At 38.5% G+C, this 14750-nt stretch overlaps 1 protein-coding gene across 1 annotated transcript in view; it reads right to left on the reverse strand.

The window, feature by feature from the left end:
- Positions 1-121: 121 nt before the first annotated feature.
- The window catches only part of KIAA1109 (KIAA1109 ortholog), a 125034-nt gene continuing 110405 nt past the window's right edge, over positions 122-14750 (reverse strand). The window contains exons 73-84 of the mRNA XM_009289501.1: positions 13666-13803; positions 13048-13305; positions 11733-11883; positions 11296-11453; positions 10580-10772; positions 10165-10382; positions 9271-9522; positions 8504-8707; positions 5928-6122; positions 4770-4904; positions 1988-2153; positions 122-821 (exon numbers count right to left, since the gene is read on the reverse strand). Coding sequence (XP_009287776.1) covers positions 605-821; positions 1988-2153; positions 4770-4904; positions 5928-6122; positions 8504-8707; positions 9271-9522; positions 10165-10382; positions 10580-10772; positions 11296-11453; positions 11733-11883; positions 13048-13305; positions 13666-13803 — 2285 coding nt within the window. The 3' untranslated portion in view covers positions 122-604. The remainder of the gene's footprint in view (positions 822-1987; positions 2154-4769; positions 4905-5927; positions 6123-8503; positions 8708-9270; positions 9523-10164; positions 10383-10579; positions 10773-11295; positions 11454-11732; positions 11884-13047; positions 13306-13665; positions 13804-14750) is intronic.

The raw sequence follows: 14750 nt of genomic DNA on the forward strand, positions 1-14750 counted from the left end.
CCGGCTCGCCCCTGGCGCGCGGCCTCTGAGTCACCTCATGTAAAAGATAACTCGGTGCACTGTTACACGTAAAACACTTCTTTTTTTAATCAAGGAAGTTAAACAAACAAACAAAAAAACGCCTGTACAGTAGTTAAATTTTATTACAAGTGTAATAAACTTAATTTTTAGCACTAAGGCAATCACAGTTTCATAAGTTATATATATATATAATTTACACAAGTCTACATTGACAAATCAATTACCGGTCACATCAACGAGGGGTTTATGTTACGGCAAATAAAGTTTATGAAAATTCACAGTTAATCTGCAAGTATTTTAAAGATGCAGGAATTGTATTGCACATAATAAAACAGTGGACGCTGAGGAGCAGATTTACAGTGTTCCAGCTATTCCTTCATAGAATATACATTGGTCATCATCATGCAATAACTTCAAATACAGAATGGTATCATGTACCACGGTAAACAGTTACTCACAATGTAAGTTTTAAATAGAGTAGCAAAAAGCTGTTAGGTTTCTCTTTAAACCATATTTAAATTCGTAAAATATAACAAACCACTTTGATAAAATCAAACGGAATTACGGCTGTCACATTATACGTTTAGTATTCTTCTTTGTCTTTTCCTTTCTTTTCCTTTTCATCCTGTAGTGCAGTACCAAGTTTCTTTATAAGGACCGACAAAACTTTGTCCAAAGGATCCATGACACCACGCTGCAGCCACTTAGGAATAGTAGTCCTTGCGTGGTGAAAGCCCAGCTTTTGGAGGATGTAGTCAACACCAACGGGATCAATTTTTCTCCCAGTCCAGGATATTAACCTAAAAAACAATAAATAGGGGACTCCATCGCAAATATATAAATGTAGCAACTGGCTTTTGTATAAACAAACATCCATTTTTACCATTGTTACTTCTGACCTACTTAAGTCCATCAGGCATTATTTCAAACTTAATTTATACAGATAAGCTGAAGATGACGAATGGAACATCCTCTCAAAGGAAGAGGATGCTCAAGGAGGCAAAAAACCAGACTGGGCTGCCTCCAGATCATGTTTAAATTGATTAAATGCCAACTGCCAAGATGTGTTTGGCCTGGGATGTGTTGTTTTGATGTGTGAACGAACACTTAGGTGCTCCAGCAGTGTCAGCAGAGGTTAAAAAACAAACAAAGCCTGACACAGAGAGAAGCCATTTTCAGTGATTAAAAGTGTATACTGAGAGCAGTGAGTTGCTGCTACACACACTATTCTTTTGTGCTATGTTTAAACTGCCATATAGCAACTAGCATATAGTGCTTTTTTTATTTTAAGGTGACTCCTTAAAGAAGAAATAGAACTGAAATGCTAAAAATGGAAAACTGCAAGATGAAAAACTGTATGGCAGAAAGTGAATGGACTGTCGTAGGACAGAGTGAAACACAGTGATCTGTGGTCCTTAATGAGTTTAATTTTACTGTATCCTAATTTTGAAGAGCCTCCAAAAATATCTTTAATCTGCATAAATTCTAATCTAGAAGTTAACTGATGTAATAGGTAATCGCGTTATCCAGCTTTTGTCATGTCCTGTAGCAGGACTAGAACTGAAATGCTAAAAATGGAAAACTGCAAGATGAAAAACTGTATGGCAGAAAGTGAATGGACTGTCGTAGGACAGAGTGAAACACAGTGATCTGTGGTCCTTAATGAGTTTAATTTTACTGTATCCTAATTTTGAAGAGCCTCCAAAAATATCTTTAATCTGCATAAATTCTAATCTAGAAGTTAACTGATGTAATAGGTAATCGCGTTATCCAGCTTTTGTCATGTCCTGTAGCAGGTACCTTTCATAGCAGCACAAATAGCCAAACCCAAATCTGTAACAGCCTCCACATGACGGATCCTCTTAGGAGCTGAACAGCATCAACTTGGAAACACTTGTCGTATGCAGGACAGTACCCACAGGTAAAATGCGTGGACAAAGAGACTGCAGATAAGCCTGCTTGTTACCTGAGCGTGGGTTCCAAATGCCAGGTATTGCACATAAATTCTCTCCAGTCGACTGTAGTGTAAGTAATGCTTTCCTCTGCCTCTTTGTCAGTGGAGCTGTCCTCAAGAACACCAACGGAGTTTTTCTGCCCTGGACGAGCAGCCAAAATGCGAGGAGGAAAAATTGCTACAAAATGGAGAGGAAAAACCCCAGACCAGTCAGTCATGAGCATCTCACCTGAACTCTCTTTGTACATCATTTAAATAAAACAAAAGCACAAATCTCAGAAAAGAGGGAACCGCCTCGTGTTTCAGTTTTACAGAATTTCTGGCAAACAGTTTTGGTTTGAACAAAGTGCTAGTAAAAAAAATCCTATGAAAACTGTAATAGACACTGGATAACACTGGAATGTGGGATTCTTCCTTCTCTCTGCCGGCCCAAAGCATCCATATACAGGGGCTTTCTTTCAAATTCATCATGGCACTCAGCAAAGCATATTACGTTCCCTAAGCAAAATTCGGACGCGCTCCTAGGTTAGAATATTTTTCTAGATTGACAGAGTAGTCTCTGAGGAGGAAGATGGTGGGGGAATAGTTAAGTTAAATCTTTGTCCAAAGGCATCAAGGGGACCTGAACCCAGCTCTTACTTGAGTTCAAGTCCTGGGGTACAGAAAAGGAACAGCAGCTCCTTCTCCTCCAAACAACATATTTTATAAAATAAAAACAAATCTGTGAATTTGGATTGAATTTTGATTTAAGATCGCTTGAAAACAAATTTTTTGACAGAGCTCCACCAAAAACAGTTATCTTCCCCTTTCGTTAGTTTCTGCATCGTTGGACATTTTACTATAAAGTGCTTTCAGGAAGCACTCCTAGCTCTGTTGTACACAATTACACGTAAACAGATTTTGATATGGTTAGTTCTAAAAGTAAACTTTCAAAATACTGAATTTAATGTGTTCTACATCATATACGTGTTATATTTATACATCACATCATGTTACATCACATGAATAAATGTTACGTTTTCTATACAGTTCAGTAATAAATGCAAACTACGACACACAACACTGAATTTCACACACACCAGAAAAACAAAATATGTGACTTGCGCTGTGGTGGTAACTCATCGTTTAAACGTACATTACCGTGTTACATTACTCTTGTGGCAGCCTTTAAAAGAAAAAAGTACAGAAATGAGAGTCTAGAGTAGGATTGCTGTGGCAAAATTTGGAAAAAATCTTAAATTAAGATCAGAAGTTGTAAAGCTTCAATAAGCAGCTTTTAATGTCAGTGATGACATCTCATCTGACATAATACATAATTATATAATACTTGCTCTCCACAGCTTCCTGAGAAGGGGAAGTGGAGAGGGAGGTGCTGACCTCCCTGGTATCCAGCGAAAGGACGCGTGGCAATGCTTCAAAGCTGCACCAGGGGAGGTTTAGACTGGACATGAGGAAGCATTTCTTTACCGAGGGCGTGGTCAAACTCGGGGACGGGCTTTCTGGAGGGGTGGTCGATGCCCCAAGCCTGCCAGTGCTTAAGAGGCTTTTGGACAATGCCCTTAACAACACGTTTTAACTTTCGGTCAGCCCTGAAGCGGTCAGGCAGCTGGACTAGATGATCCTTGTAGGTCCCTTCCAACTGAAATAGTCCAGTCTATTCTACTTATAGTAAAATATGAAATAATTTTCTCTATGATCAACACCAACAGTGCCGTTACGTTTCCAAGTCTTAATTAATTTAGTAGGTTTTAGATACTCGTGGCAATAATTACTTGTTAAGCATTAAAGCCATGATGATGACCTTCCCTTCAACAAGCAGGTAATCATAGAACACAGTCAGTCATTCAGTACCGCACTGTTTATTCACCTGAAGTCTGCAACAACAAAAATCACTCTGTGTTTGGCGCACTTGACATACGTATCAAACTCACTTGTCTTCAATTTGCTCTTCTTAGCAAAAACCACATATTGCTTAAGAATGGATGTGCCAAATTTGAATGCTGCATCTGAACATATTCACATGGAAAAGTAAAGCGCTCTTAAGTCAGAAAAATGCAAGTCTTGAAAGAAACCCCATTGATGAAAGGACTGCAATAAAAGTAATGTAGCTTCCTAAAACAGTTTTCATCTGCATATACTGTCTTACAAAAAGAAAGTTAAACTAAACACCAGGTGTCAAAATAGGAGCAAGATTACGACTTAGAGTAACTAGCACAAGCTCAGGAACAGAAATCCAAGAGTCTGTTCTCTGCAGCATACTGCACGTAGGTGCTGCACTGGAGGCGACCAAATTGTTTTTGAGCAACCTGCTGTACCTACACAGTGCCACGCAGAGATACTAGCACAGCTCCCTGCGCAGTGGTGGCATGTCAGCCTAGTGACACTACGAGGTTTGTAAGTTTGCACGCAACTACTCTGCTTCCAGTCCTACAGGAGCTGACTTAAAATCAGCTCAAGTATTTCCTGAACAATGTTGCACTTTGAGAAGCGCCAAAATACCTCTTGGCTTTCAGTCTAAAATAACCCAGAAAAAACTTTTTGTTATTGTATAGTTAAATTTCACTTATCAGTGATTGAAAGAGAACTATCATTTCACAGCATTAAGTCCAGATTTCAAGAACATTTGATACTATGTCTGTTGATTTCAATAGAAGCAAAGTTAGGCTTAACTTTTTCTAAATTAAATCCACTTTTAACAAGTCAACTCTATTAAAAAGTATGAAAATATTTACTATCAAATAGTCTGACAACGGCAGATTGTCAGACGAGCATTACCTTGTAAATAACAACTTACCTTTTTCTTTTTCTTTTAGATAAGCAGATACCAAGTCATGCAGAAACATAATCAGTTCAGCATCCATAGTTACACAAATGTGGTCTGTAAATTCAGTTACTACGCTGCATTCCACCTTTGGTTTAACACTTGTATCTACAGTCAGATAAAAATAGTATTAATACACTTATAAGTACATACAGTATACATAAAAGTACACAGAATTTGAATACAAATAATTTGAAAATGACATTGCTGTTACTGAACCAGAGACTCAAAAGAGAGGAAGGACCACAATTAACATCCGTGTTTAGCAGCCTCAGCATTTTTTAAACAGTTTTCCCAGAGTAACTTCTGGTATTTTATAAAAGATGTTGAAAATAAAGAAATACTACCATGTAGCAATCTTGATCATCCTCAATGTGGAAAGTCAACCTGAAGCAGTATCACTAGCTTGTGCTATGCTATCAGTGCATGATTTTAGACAATAAGAAAAGCTGAGAGCAGATTTTGCTAGTTTGGCTATTAAAAAAAAACCCCAAACAACCAAAACCCAACGGGTTCACTTATCTAGCAATATTATCCAGGATCAGGTATGGAGTAAAACCACAGCTCAGCCAAGATAAACATCTACATTAATGTCTCATACCTTCAGAAGTCTTATTTCCCACCAGTTCCAACTGCAGTCTGAAGATAACATTTTGAAAACAAAATCATAAAATTTAGGTTCCTATCTCATATTCCCTTTTTCAGAATGCACTCCTCTCAGATGCAGTGAAGATAACATTTTGAAAACAAAATCATAAAATTTAGGTTCCTATCTCATATTCCCTTTTTGCCCTCCTCTTTAACATTTTAATAGAAGTAAGAAAACCAACTCCCTAAAACCTAAAAACCTAGAGAATTCCAACTCCCTAAAACCAGCCAACCTAGATGGAATGTTGATATTAGTTTCTCTTAGGAAGTTTTTTCTACAGTGACCAGCCTCTGGACTGGATCTTCACTCTCTCAACAGAATTCCCTCTACATTTTATTATGAAATGGTATCCTTTCTTGCAGATCTGCAGCAATTCTCAGATTAAATCCTCTTCTCTTATCAGCACAGTAGCTTTGTATTTAACTCCTCATTTATGAGAAATAGCTTTGTATCAAGAAAAAACCAAATTATGTTTACTGCACCTTGTAATGAAGGCTCTTGGGGCTCTTGAACATGAATAGATTTAAAATCCAGCTGCATCCTTGGCAATGCAAAGATGGTTTCAGTTTCATGGTTGTAACTGGAGCCACCTCTGAAGCCGCTTAGTAAGCTTGAGCTTTTCACTGTTGTGCTGCTCTCTGGGTTGTTAGCATCAACATTTCGAAGCAGGTTTAACTCTACATGGACAATGGGAAATTCCTGAATTCAGTAGTCTTTATTAAAAAAAGGTTCTTGTCAGCACAGAGGGTGACAAATTTTAACAAAATACATCTCATAATAAGAAAGGGACAGGAAATAAGAGTCAGTACCATAACATCTAAGCACTTCTAAGAATCTTTGTTAGTTTTTTGGAAGCTTGAAGTCCAAGTTTTATTAATCTGACCACCCTATCACAACTCTGTTCTAGTAATGAGCTTTCAGTTAAGTGAGATATAGACTACAGTCTATATGGGTTCAAAGTGTGCCCTTTGTGTTTGAAAATATGGTAGTACTTAAAACGTAACTAAGTATTTCCGATTAATACAAGTAATACCTAAATTCACCGAGGCAACATTGCTGCCAGAAATCACTGTTGACCAGGAAACCAGCTTTGTCACAAGACTTTTACCATAGTACACATGCAACATCATTTGAATTAGTTTTCAGTTGTTAAAATTGTGACAAGACAAAAAAGTTAAGAAAGGTTACTATTTCATTGTAAAACTGCTGGTGTATGATTATTAAGATGATCATTTCCTTTATCCCGCTCCCAAAAGCATGGCTACAAAAGGTCAAACAATCAAATGTTGTTGTTGTTTGTATACTTAAATGCTCCGGATGTAGCAGAACAGGGCTACATGAAAACATCTAACAGACAGTGCCTCTATTTGTGAACTTCAACCACTACATCCTGTTGTGTCTTTCAAAAGGAATAAATATTAGTATAGGATATCAATAATTTAAAAATGTTTTTTAAAGAAACTATCATCTGCTCATTTCTCACTATATGCCATATTCTGCTATTCGCCCTTTCACAGGAACTCTATTGATATCATCTACTGATTCTACGGTTTGTGAATGAAATAGCAACAGCTGTATTTTAAGATTTTCTTTTACCATCTTTAAAGTTTTATTTTCCAATGAACAATGACTTAAAGATAGGATTCAAAATGTTTTAAGGCCTAGAAGCAGCTGAAGGTTGAAAAGCTTTAGGCAGATGAGTAATTTTCAAGTGTTAGTTGTAAATGGTGACAGAAGCCTAAAATATATTCCTACTTTAACTTAATCCATAAATCCTTCATATACAGTGAAATATATCCTCATATTACAAGATCACAACTGGACATGAAACAGGATGTAGTGGTTGAAATTTGCAGACGACACCAAGTTGGGCAGGAGTGTTGATCTGCTCGAGGGCAGGAAGGCTCTGCAGAGGGACCTGGACAGGCTGGATCGATGGGCCAAGGCCAACTGTATGAGATTCAACAAGGCCAAGTGCCGGGTCCTGCACTTTGGCCACAACCACCCCATGCAGCGCTACAGGCTTGGGGAAGAGCGGCTGGAAAGCTGCCTGGCAGAAAAGGACCTGGGGGTGCTGGTCGACAGCCGGCTGAACATGAGCCGGCAGTGTGCCCAGGCGGCCAAGAAGGCCAACGGCATCCTGGCCTGTATCAGAAATAGTGCGGCCAGCAGGAGTAGGGAAGTGATCATGCCCCTGTACTCGGCACTGGTGAGGCCGCACCTCGAATACTGTGTTCAGTTTTGGGCCCCTCACTACAAGAAGGACAATGAGGTGCTGGAGCGTGTCCAGAGAAGGGCAACGAGGCTGGTGAGGGGTCTGGAGAACAAGTCTGATGAGGAGCGGCTGAGGGAACTGGGGTTGTTTAGCCTGGAGAAAAGGAGGCTGAGGGGAGACCTCATCGCTCTCGACAACTACCTGAAAGGAGGTTGTAGCGAGGTGGGGGTCGGTCTCTTCTCCCAAGTAACTAGCGATAGGACGAGAGGAAATGGCCTCAAGTTGCGCCAGGGGAGGTTTAGATTGGACGTGAGGAAAAATGTCTTTCCTGAAAGAGTGGTGAAACATTGGACCAGGCTGGCCAGGGAAGTGGTTGAGTCCCCATCCCTGGAGGTATTGAAAAGACGAGTAGATGAGGCACTTAGGGACATGGTTTAGTGGGCATGGTGGTGTTGGGTCGACGGTTGGACTCGATGATCTTCAAGGTCTTTTCCAACCTTAATGATTCTATGATTCTAAGAACATTTTTTGCATATAGTGAAAGAGGTGAAGACTAGAACTACTACAATGCCAGGTACATAAGCGTCCTGTACACTAACAGAACATTTTGCATTTACTGCACAGTTTGAAAAAGGACTTAGCTCAATAACACTGCCAGCTGTTCAGCATATTGCTATGCTTCATTCCACAGTTCACCATAAGGTTCTCAAGAAGAAACAACTTCCATTATCTCAAATTCCCTCCTCCCTGTAGCCCACTTGAAATTTAGCAGCTTTTAAACAGCACGATCTGCACCGCCTGGCAAGCAGACCAATCCCAAAACTTAATGAACATGAATCTAACCTTCATTCCTTGTGGCTGTAACATAATTGAACCACTCTTTCACACTGGCAACTCCATGTGGGGGGTTCTCATGGCGGCGCCTTGTTATCTTTGTGATCGTCGCCATAGGGCTTTCGAGGGCTCCACACGGTTTGGTGACCATAGTGTTATGGCCCAAATGAAAGTCCAGGGTTTGCACAATATACGTGGAGTGTTCACTAGTACCTGCGTTGAAGGTGTGGGCAGCATAGGATGAGAGAGGAAAAAAAAAATGGAAAGAGCAGCTTCGTAAGGGTAGTAGGATTTCTCCTCTCACTCTCCTCTCCTTGCACAGGTAGTTAACATGAATAGTTAGTATGCCAGTGGCATTAAAAACTGGTATAAAGCTTGCAAACAGAAAAATTAAATCTTCAGTAGCTACAGGCAGTAAAAACTTCTCAATATGAAGACAAATATAAGCAGTAAGACCATCAAAATGCAACATACAGAAACAAAGGACTAGATAAACACAGACATGCAATTAACAAGGCAGACAATCCACTTTGTAGGCATATTATCAGGGGCATATCTAGTATATTTGAAAATGTACTTTGCATTATTCCACAGATAAAGCAAACTGTGGTAAGATGGAGAGGGAACAGATTATTATTTTAGGTAAGTGGTATATTTTGGGGAAATAATCTTGATTCAAAGAAAATAAGTTTTTCTTTGATTTTGTCTTACGTATCAATACATTCTTAAAACTCATTTAAAGGAAGTTACAGAAGCGAGGAAATCGTTTAAATTACCATCTTCCCAAACTTTCTGGGCTTCTGTCCAAAATGCAATATTGGGTTCTTCAAGGTGAAATAAGGCCCACGATTTTGAGCGGAAATTAGGTCCGTGAAAACAAGCCAGCGTCATGTGGTTTCCATGCAGGCTCATGGATCCTCCAAATTGCATTCCGTCTTCTGGCAATGGCATCTGAAATAAGGATATGTGGCACCCAGATACCACTTTCAGAACTCCTGGCCAATGGCGATGATGGGCTGCATCCAACACTAGAAAGTAAACATGCAAAAGCAAGAACAAACTTTAGGAAAGAGAAAGATACAGAAAAGATTGCTGCCATATTTATATTTTTAATAAAACACGGAATTATGAGCGATATTTTCTAATCTATTTCATTGACACTGTTTCATCTTTATGATCCAAAGTGGTTGTAGCTTAAGAGTACCTGAACAAGCACACTTGGAAATCAATGGCTCATTGTGTTCAGACAAATTATGGTTTCAGCTCATGATTAACAGACAGTAAGAATAACATCACACTTCCACTGCTGCTCAAAGTAGAAATGTTTTTTTTATTAAATTGACTTCAAAATAGACTTTGAAAATTATTTCAACTCTATTGAAGTAGTTTGAAAACGGCAAAAAAGATTTTTTTTTTTTTTTAACAAAAAATACGTATTTTTAACTAAAATCCGAAAATAACATAAGTTAGTTCATTATTGTACCCCAGGTCTAGCAGGGTACTTGAGATACTTGCATTCTTCATTGACAGGTTACTGCCAGCCCAAATTTACAGGAAAAATTGACTACTTCAAGTCAAATAGATGTACTTGCATGTATAAAGTTGCTCGGATGAATTTTTGCAATTGAAACATCCTACTTGGGAAGTATACTATTTTTTGTACCACTTACATTGCTCATGTGAGCTTCTCTCTAAGTTGTTGGCCATTGTCTTGGGAGGGAGATAAGGAACAGGTCCCCAGGTGGACAAAGCTCGTTTGCTTGTATCAAACTGCTGAGTAAAGAACTCCTGGAGTTTCATTCCTATTTTTATTAGGTCTGGTGTAGTTGATCTTGAAATCATCACTTGGAAGATATCCCATTTCAAGTCCCCATGGACAAATATCTCGCTAGATATTAAAAATAGCAAGAACATTAGCAGTTAATCTATTTCCTACTGACAAGAAAAACAAACCAACCAAAAACAACAAACCCTTTGCTTTCTAGCAGATGCTTACATTTTTGGTTAGCAATACTGGACAGAAGACATACAGGCAGAATTTGACCTTATCAAACTATACACTTTAAACACAGGAAGCAGTATTACCTTTTATCAGAGATGCTCGAGTCCAAAGCATTACAGAGATTAATTTTCCATTCATCCTGTAGTTTAAGATCAGCATTACTGAAGATTCCCATTAGGATACTGGACCCCATATAGTCAACACGTGCTTCAGTAGAACCCATGGTAATTTGAATTTTATGACTGGGCTGTTGGCTTGGGTGTTCAGAAATATGAGCTGAAATAGAACCAAAGCAGTACAGAAATATAGCATTAAAGATAAGAAAATTGGGTTTTCCAGTGATATCACCCTTATGCCATCCACATGATACAGAGGGACTGAGAAAGCACTGTTTTTTTCCAGATGCGTGGGAGGTCATGACTCTGGTGTAGCGCCAGAACACCCAGCCTCTTTCCAAAGCCAGTTTTGCATTTCCCAGACCGTAAGCACTTGTGAAATTCTAGGAGGAGCTGAAATGCTATCAAATCTTTCAGTTGCCATCTGTCCAGACAGCTGAAGGGGGCTGGAGGGTTGCACAACTAGATAGTGTAATTTTAGAGCAACCCTGAGACTGAACCAGCCCCTGATCAGAAGGCTATCCCTTCAATTCAGAGTGTGTTTCATAGTCAGAATGCACAAGTAAGAATCCAAAGTTTTTATATACTAGCAGGTTCACAAAGCAAGGTACTGTGTATATTCTTTAGTTTTTCACATTTATTGTCTGGAGCATATACTACCACCAGGCAGCTTTCCAACTTACCCACCATCTCCAGGGTATTAACATCTATGGTACCTCCAACAACTCCCCCTCTGGAGTCCAACTGTGATCTTCCCAAGCCAACAGACATGCTAATTTCCCGATCTCTGCTACTACCCACAGATAGACGACCCTGGCTTTTCAAACCACTGGTGGTCCACCTAGAACAGAGGTGAAAATAGACAACAATTTTCCAGGCTGTCAAAAGAGAAACTGAAAATTATTTACTGGAAAGCAATAAATAATGTGGTTTAGGCATATGTGACTTCAGGATTAAGCATCTACCAGTATTCACGAGGGGCTTCACAGTTTAAAACTGAAGAAGTTAGGGTTTTAAAGCAAGAAGACAACAGGCTGTTTACAGTCTGTGGGGAAATTGGGGGTTTGCCCCTAAAACAACACCGTCTGTTAAAACATGCTTGATCTTGTTTTATACTCACGTAGTATTGCCCATTACATTGCTCATATTCATTTGAACGTTTAATTGTTTTAGGTTCATAGCAAATACAACCAGTGTTTCCCATGGTGTTCCTTGCTGGCTTCCAGCTTTATTTGACTTATTAAATGGAGTTGATGTTTTTGAGAGAGTATCTAAACAAAAAAGTAGACAAAAATTTAAATTATTCCACATGCTAGGAAAAACTGACAGAATATATACATTGTACATATTACAAAAGGACAAAATAACACCGTATTTAAGGAACGCCACAAAACTACGAGTGAGGATAAGCGAGAACTAGAGGATTTGCAATATGCATTGCTTTAGTTGTCATAGAAACTGACTCATTTTATAAATTTATTTTACACATTTATTTTTACTAATATCTTTAAGACAAATGATTTTTAATTCGCAGTCAGTCATGCAAGAGCATACTTTAAATTATGTAGCTGTTTAAAAATACCAGTGTATTCAGAAAATGAATTATTAGTATTTGAATATTCAGGTAGCAGTTATTTGCACAAGTGCCAAGTCAGAATTTCAAGTATTAGTGTTTTCCTTGCTCTTGTCACAAAAATCCTGGCAATACTCTTGTAAGCCCATGCAAAACTGCATTTCCTATCAATAAGCCACTCTACCAGCCATAAATCCTTCTCCAACTGTGTCTTCTCCTAAAAACTGTTCATATATAACATCTTGCTTGCATTCTAAATAGACAAAATACCTGTCCTTTCTTTTCTCACAGATATTTTTCCTAGACTAAAATAAGCACCATACTTCTAAATCTCCTGTCTATATCTAAGCCATAAATATTCCACACAGCCAGTACTACACTGCTATAAGATACAATACAACAACATTTGTAGTAAAAGAAATTAAAAGTTACTTTATTTCTTATATAGAAACTACCCTTATTTAGACCTCTTAGTATGAGCCCAAAGTCTCAGATGAAATGAAATAACTGCCCTCACCTGTGAGCTCCGATACTGACCCTCTGCTAAGAGTGTGGTGATTGCTTGGATGAGAACAGAGAGCCAAGAAGATGACAATGCAATCAAATTAAGCTGGAGAGCTCATCTAATCCCAGCTAAACAACTCCTGCTCTAGTAAAAGAAACTGCAATTTTATAGAAAGTATGCTAACAAACTACACTTTGATTCATCCATTTTAGACATCTTCCTTTCTCTAAGCTCCACTCCCAGGCACAGTGGAAAAGAGTATTTTATGGTTGCGTTCTACAAAGCAGTAATGACATACTTTTTTCATACAACTGATGGAAATACTTTAAAGAACTAAAGAAATCATTGTCTACTAACCTCTCTGAGGCACTGAAGAATCAGACACGCTCCTGGATCTTGTAACAGCTGGAGACTTTAAGCTATGAGATGCTGTCCCGGGTGACATGCTGCTGCTTGCATTATGTTCACTAAAAACATTAGGTGACTGTGCCATGTGTGTAAATGAAGTAGATTGGCAGGGCTGCTCCCACGTCCTACAGTATGCTTTCCGTGATGATTCAGGAGAAAGATGCTGGCTTACCCCTTCGATTGAATCCGGTGTTCCAGGACCCGATGCTACTAGAAAAAAAAGCAGCACATAAAAGGCAGAAAATCTATTTCATTTTTGTTTAACAATATCCTCCCATATACTAAGAAGTATTTGGAGAGTGTCAAAATATATTTCATTTATCTTAACTTCTACTGTCTTCATTAATATAAGCTCTTTAAATAATTCAATGACCTACTTCAGAGATTTTCCATTTCTTCTTTCTAGGATTTTCTATTAAACTTACTAGAGTGACTGCATATGGAGTAAATTATAAAACATTTATATCTAGTCACATATGTAATAATACACAGGTAATAAATGTTTATAAAATTCCTACTGTAACCCCTGTACAAAAACGTTTTTCATGATAAGAAGCAGTATCTTACCTGGCAGATTTATTGTTTGATCACCCAGGAAAAGCCGCCTAGCAATGCTTCTCCTGTACCAAGCCCTTGGAAAGGCTAGGATCTCACTGAGTCGGCGCATATCATATTTAAAAGAAGCAGATCCTATATCACAGACAGCTGAAGAAGAAAAAGCATATACACACAACTGTAAACTCTCAGTAGTAACAGGTTTTGGTAACCAAATCTAATTAATAGGTGTTCAATATAGTCAAATACTTCTTTACCTAGCAGTATAGTCTCTGCTGTAATGAAAAAACAGTTTTCCTGAGGTGCTGCCATTTCTCCAAATCCAATATTAGATACAAACACATTTCATAAAGGCAAGATGGAACCTAAGAATATCACTGATGGTGGGTTCTACTTGTGTTATATGTGCCTCAGACTCCTCATCCGAGGGCGTTAACAGCAGATTAATCACAACCGTTCTGCCGTTTGCCCAGGAAGTCAGGATCTCATGTGCAGTGGGGGAAAATAGATAAATCAATAAATAACAAATCTTTAAACCCCACTTTTACTTCAAGGTTCCCTGAGTATTCAGGAGTCCAGTGCTCACTGTAGCTTCATAGGCACCAGGTGGCAAGGTGGTGAAATTTGACAGTAACTGAACACAGACTGCAGAACTACATCACCAAGTTAGACGTGCAGCAGTGCAGCCAGGATTAAGATAATAACACACAGCAAGTGTCAGACTAAAAAAAAACAAAACAAAAACAAAAAACAAAAACAACACATCATGAAGAACACTAAGGCAGCTTGTGATCTAGGAGATTCAGCTGTCATTTTTAATGAGCACAGTATATCATTTCTATAATACCACATTTAGTTGTGCTACATAATCTACTTTGATTTCCCCTCCCCTCTATGGGGAGATTGCTTGAAAACTAGACTATTTTTAGTTTTCATATAAAAAAGTAAAAACGGGCGAGCGTCTGTAAAAGATTTTGTCCTATTCAGGTAACAAAACAGAGCTGTGAAATACCTGTTTCTGAAGAGAGGATTATGAAAATGGGTGGTTAGTGTTTACCAAACTAGGTCCAACTGAAAGCTTAACCAACTTTGGGAAT

The sequence above is a fragment of the Aptenodytes forsteri genome, unplaced genomic scaffold (genome assembly GCF_000699145.1).
Source record: "Aptenodytes forsteri isolate BGI_AS27 unplaced genomic scaffold, ASM69914v1 Scaffold109, whole genome shotgun sequence".
NCBI lineage: Eukaryota > Metazoa > Chordata > Aves > Sphenisciformes > Spheniscidae > Aptenodytes > Aptenodytes forsteri.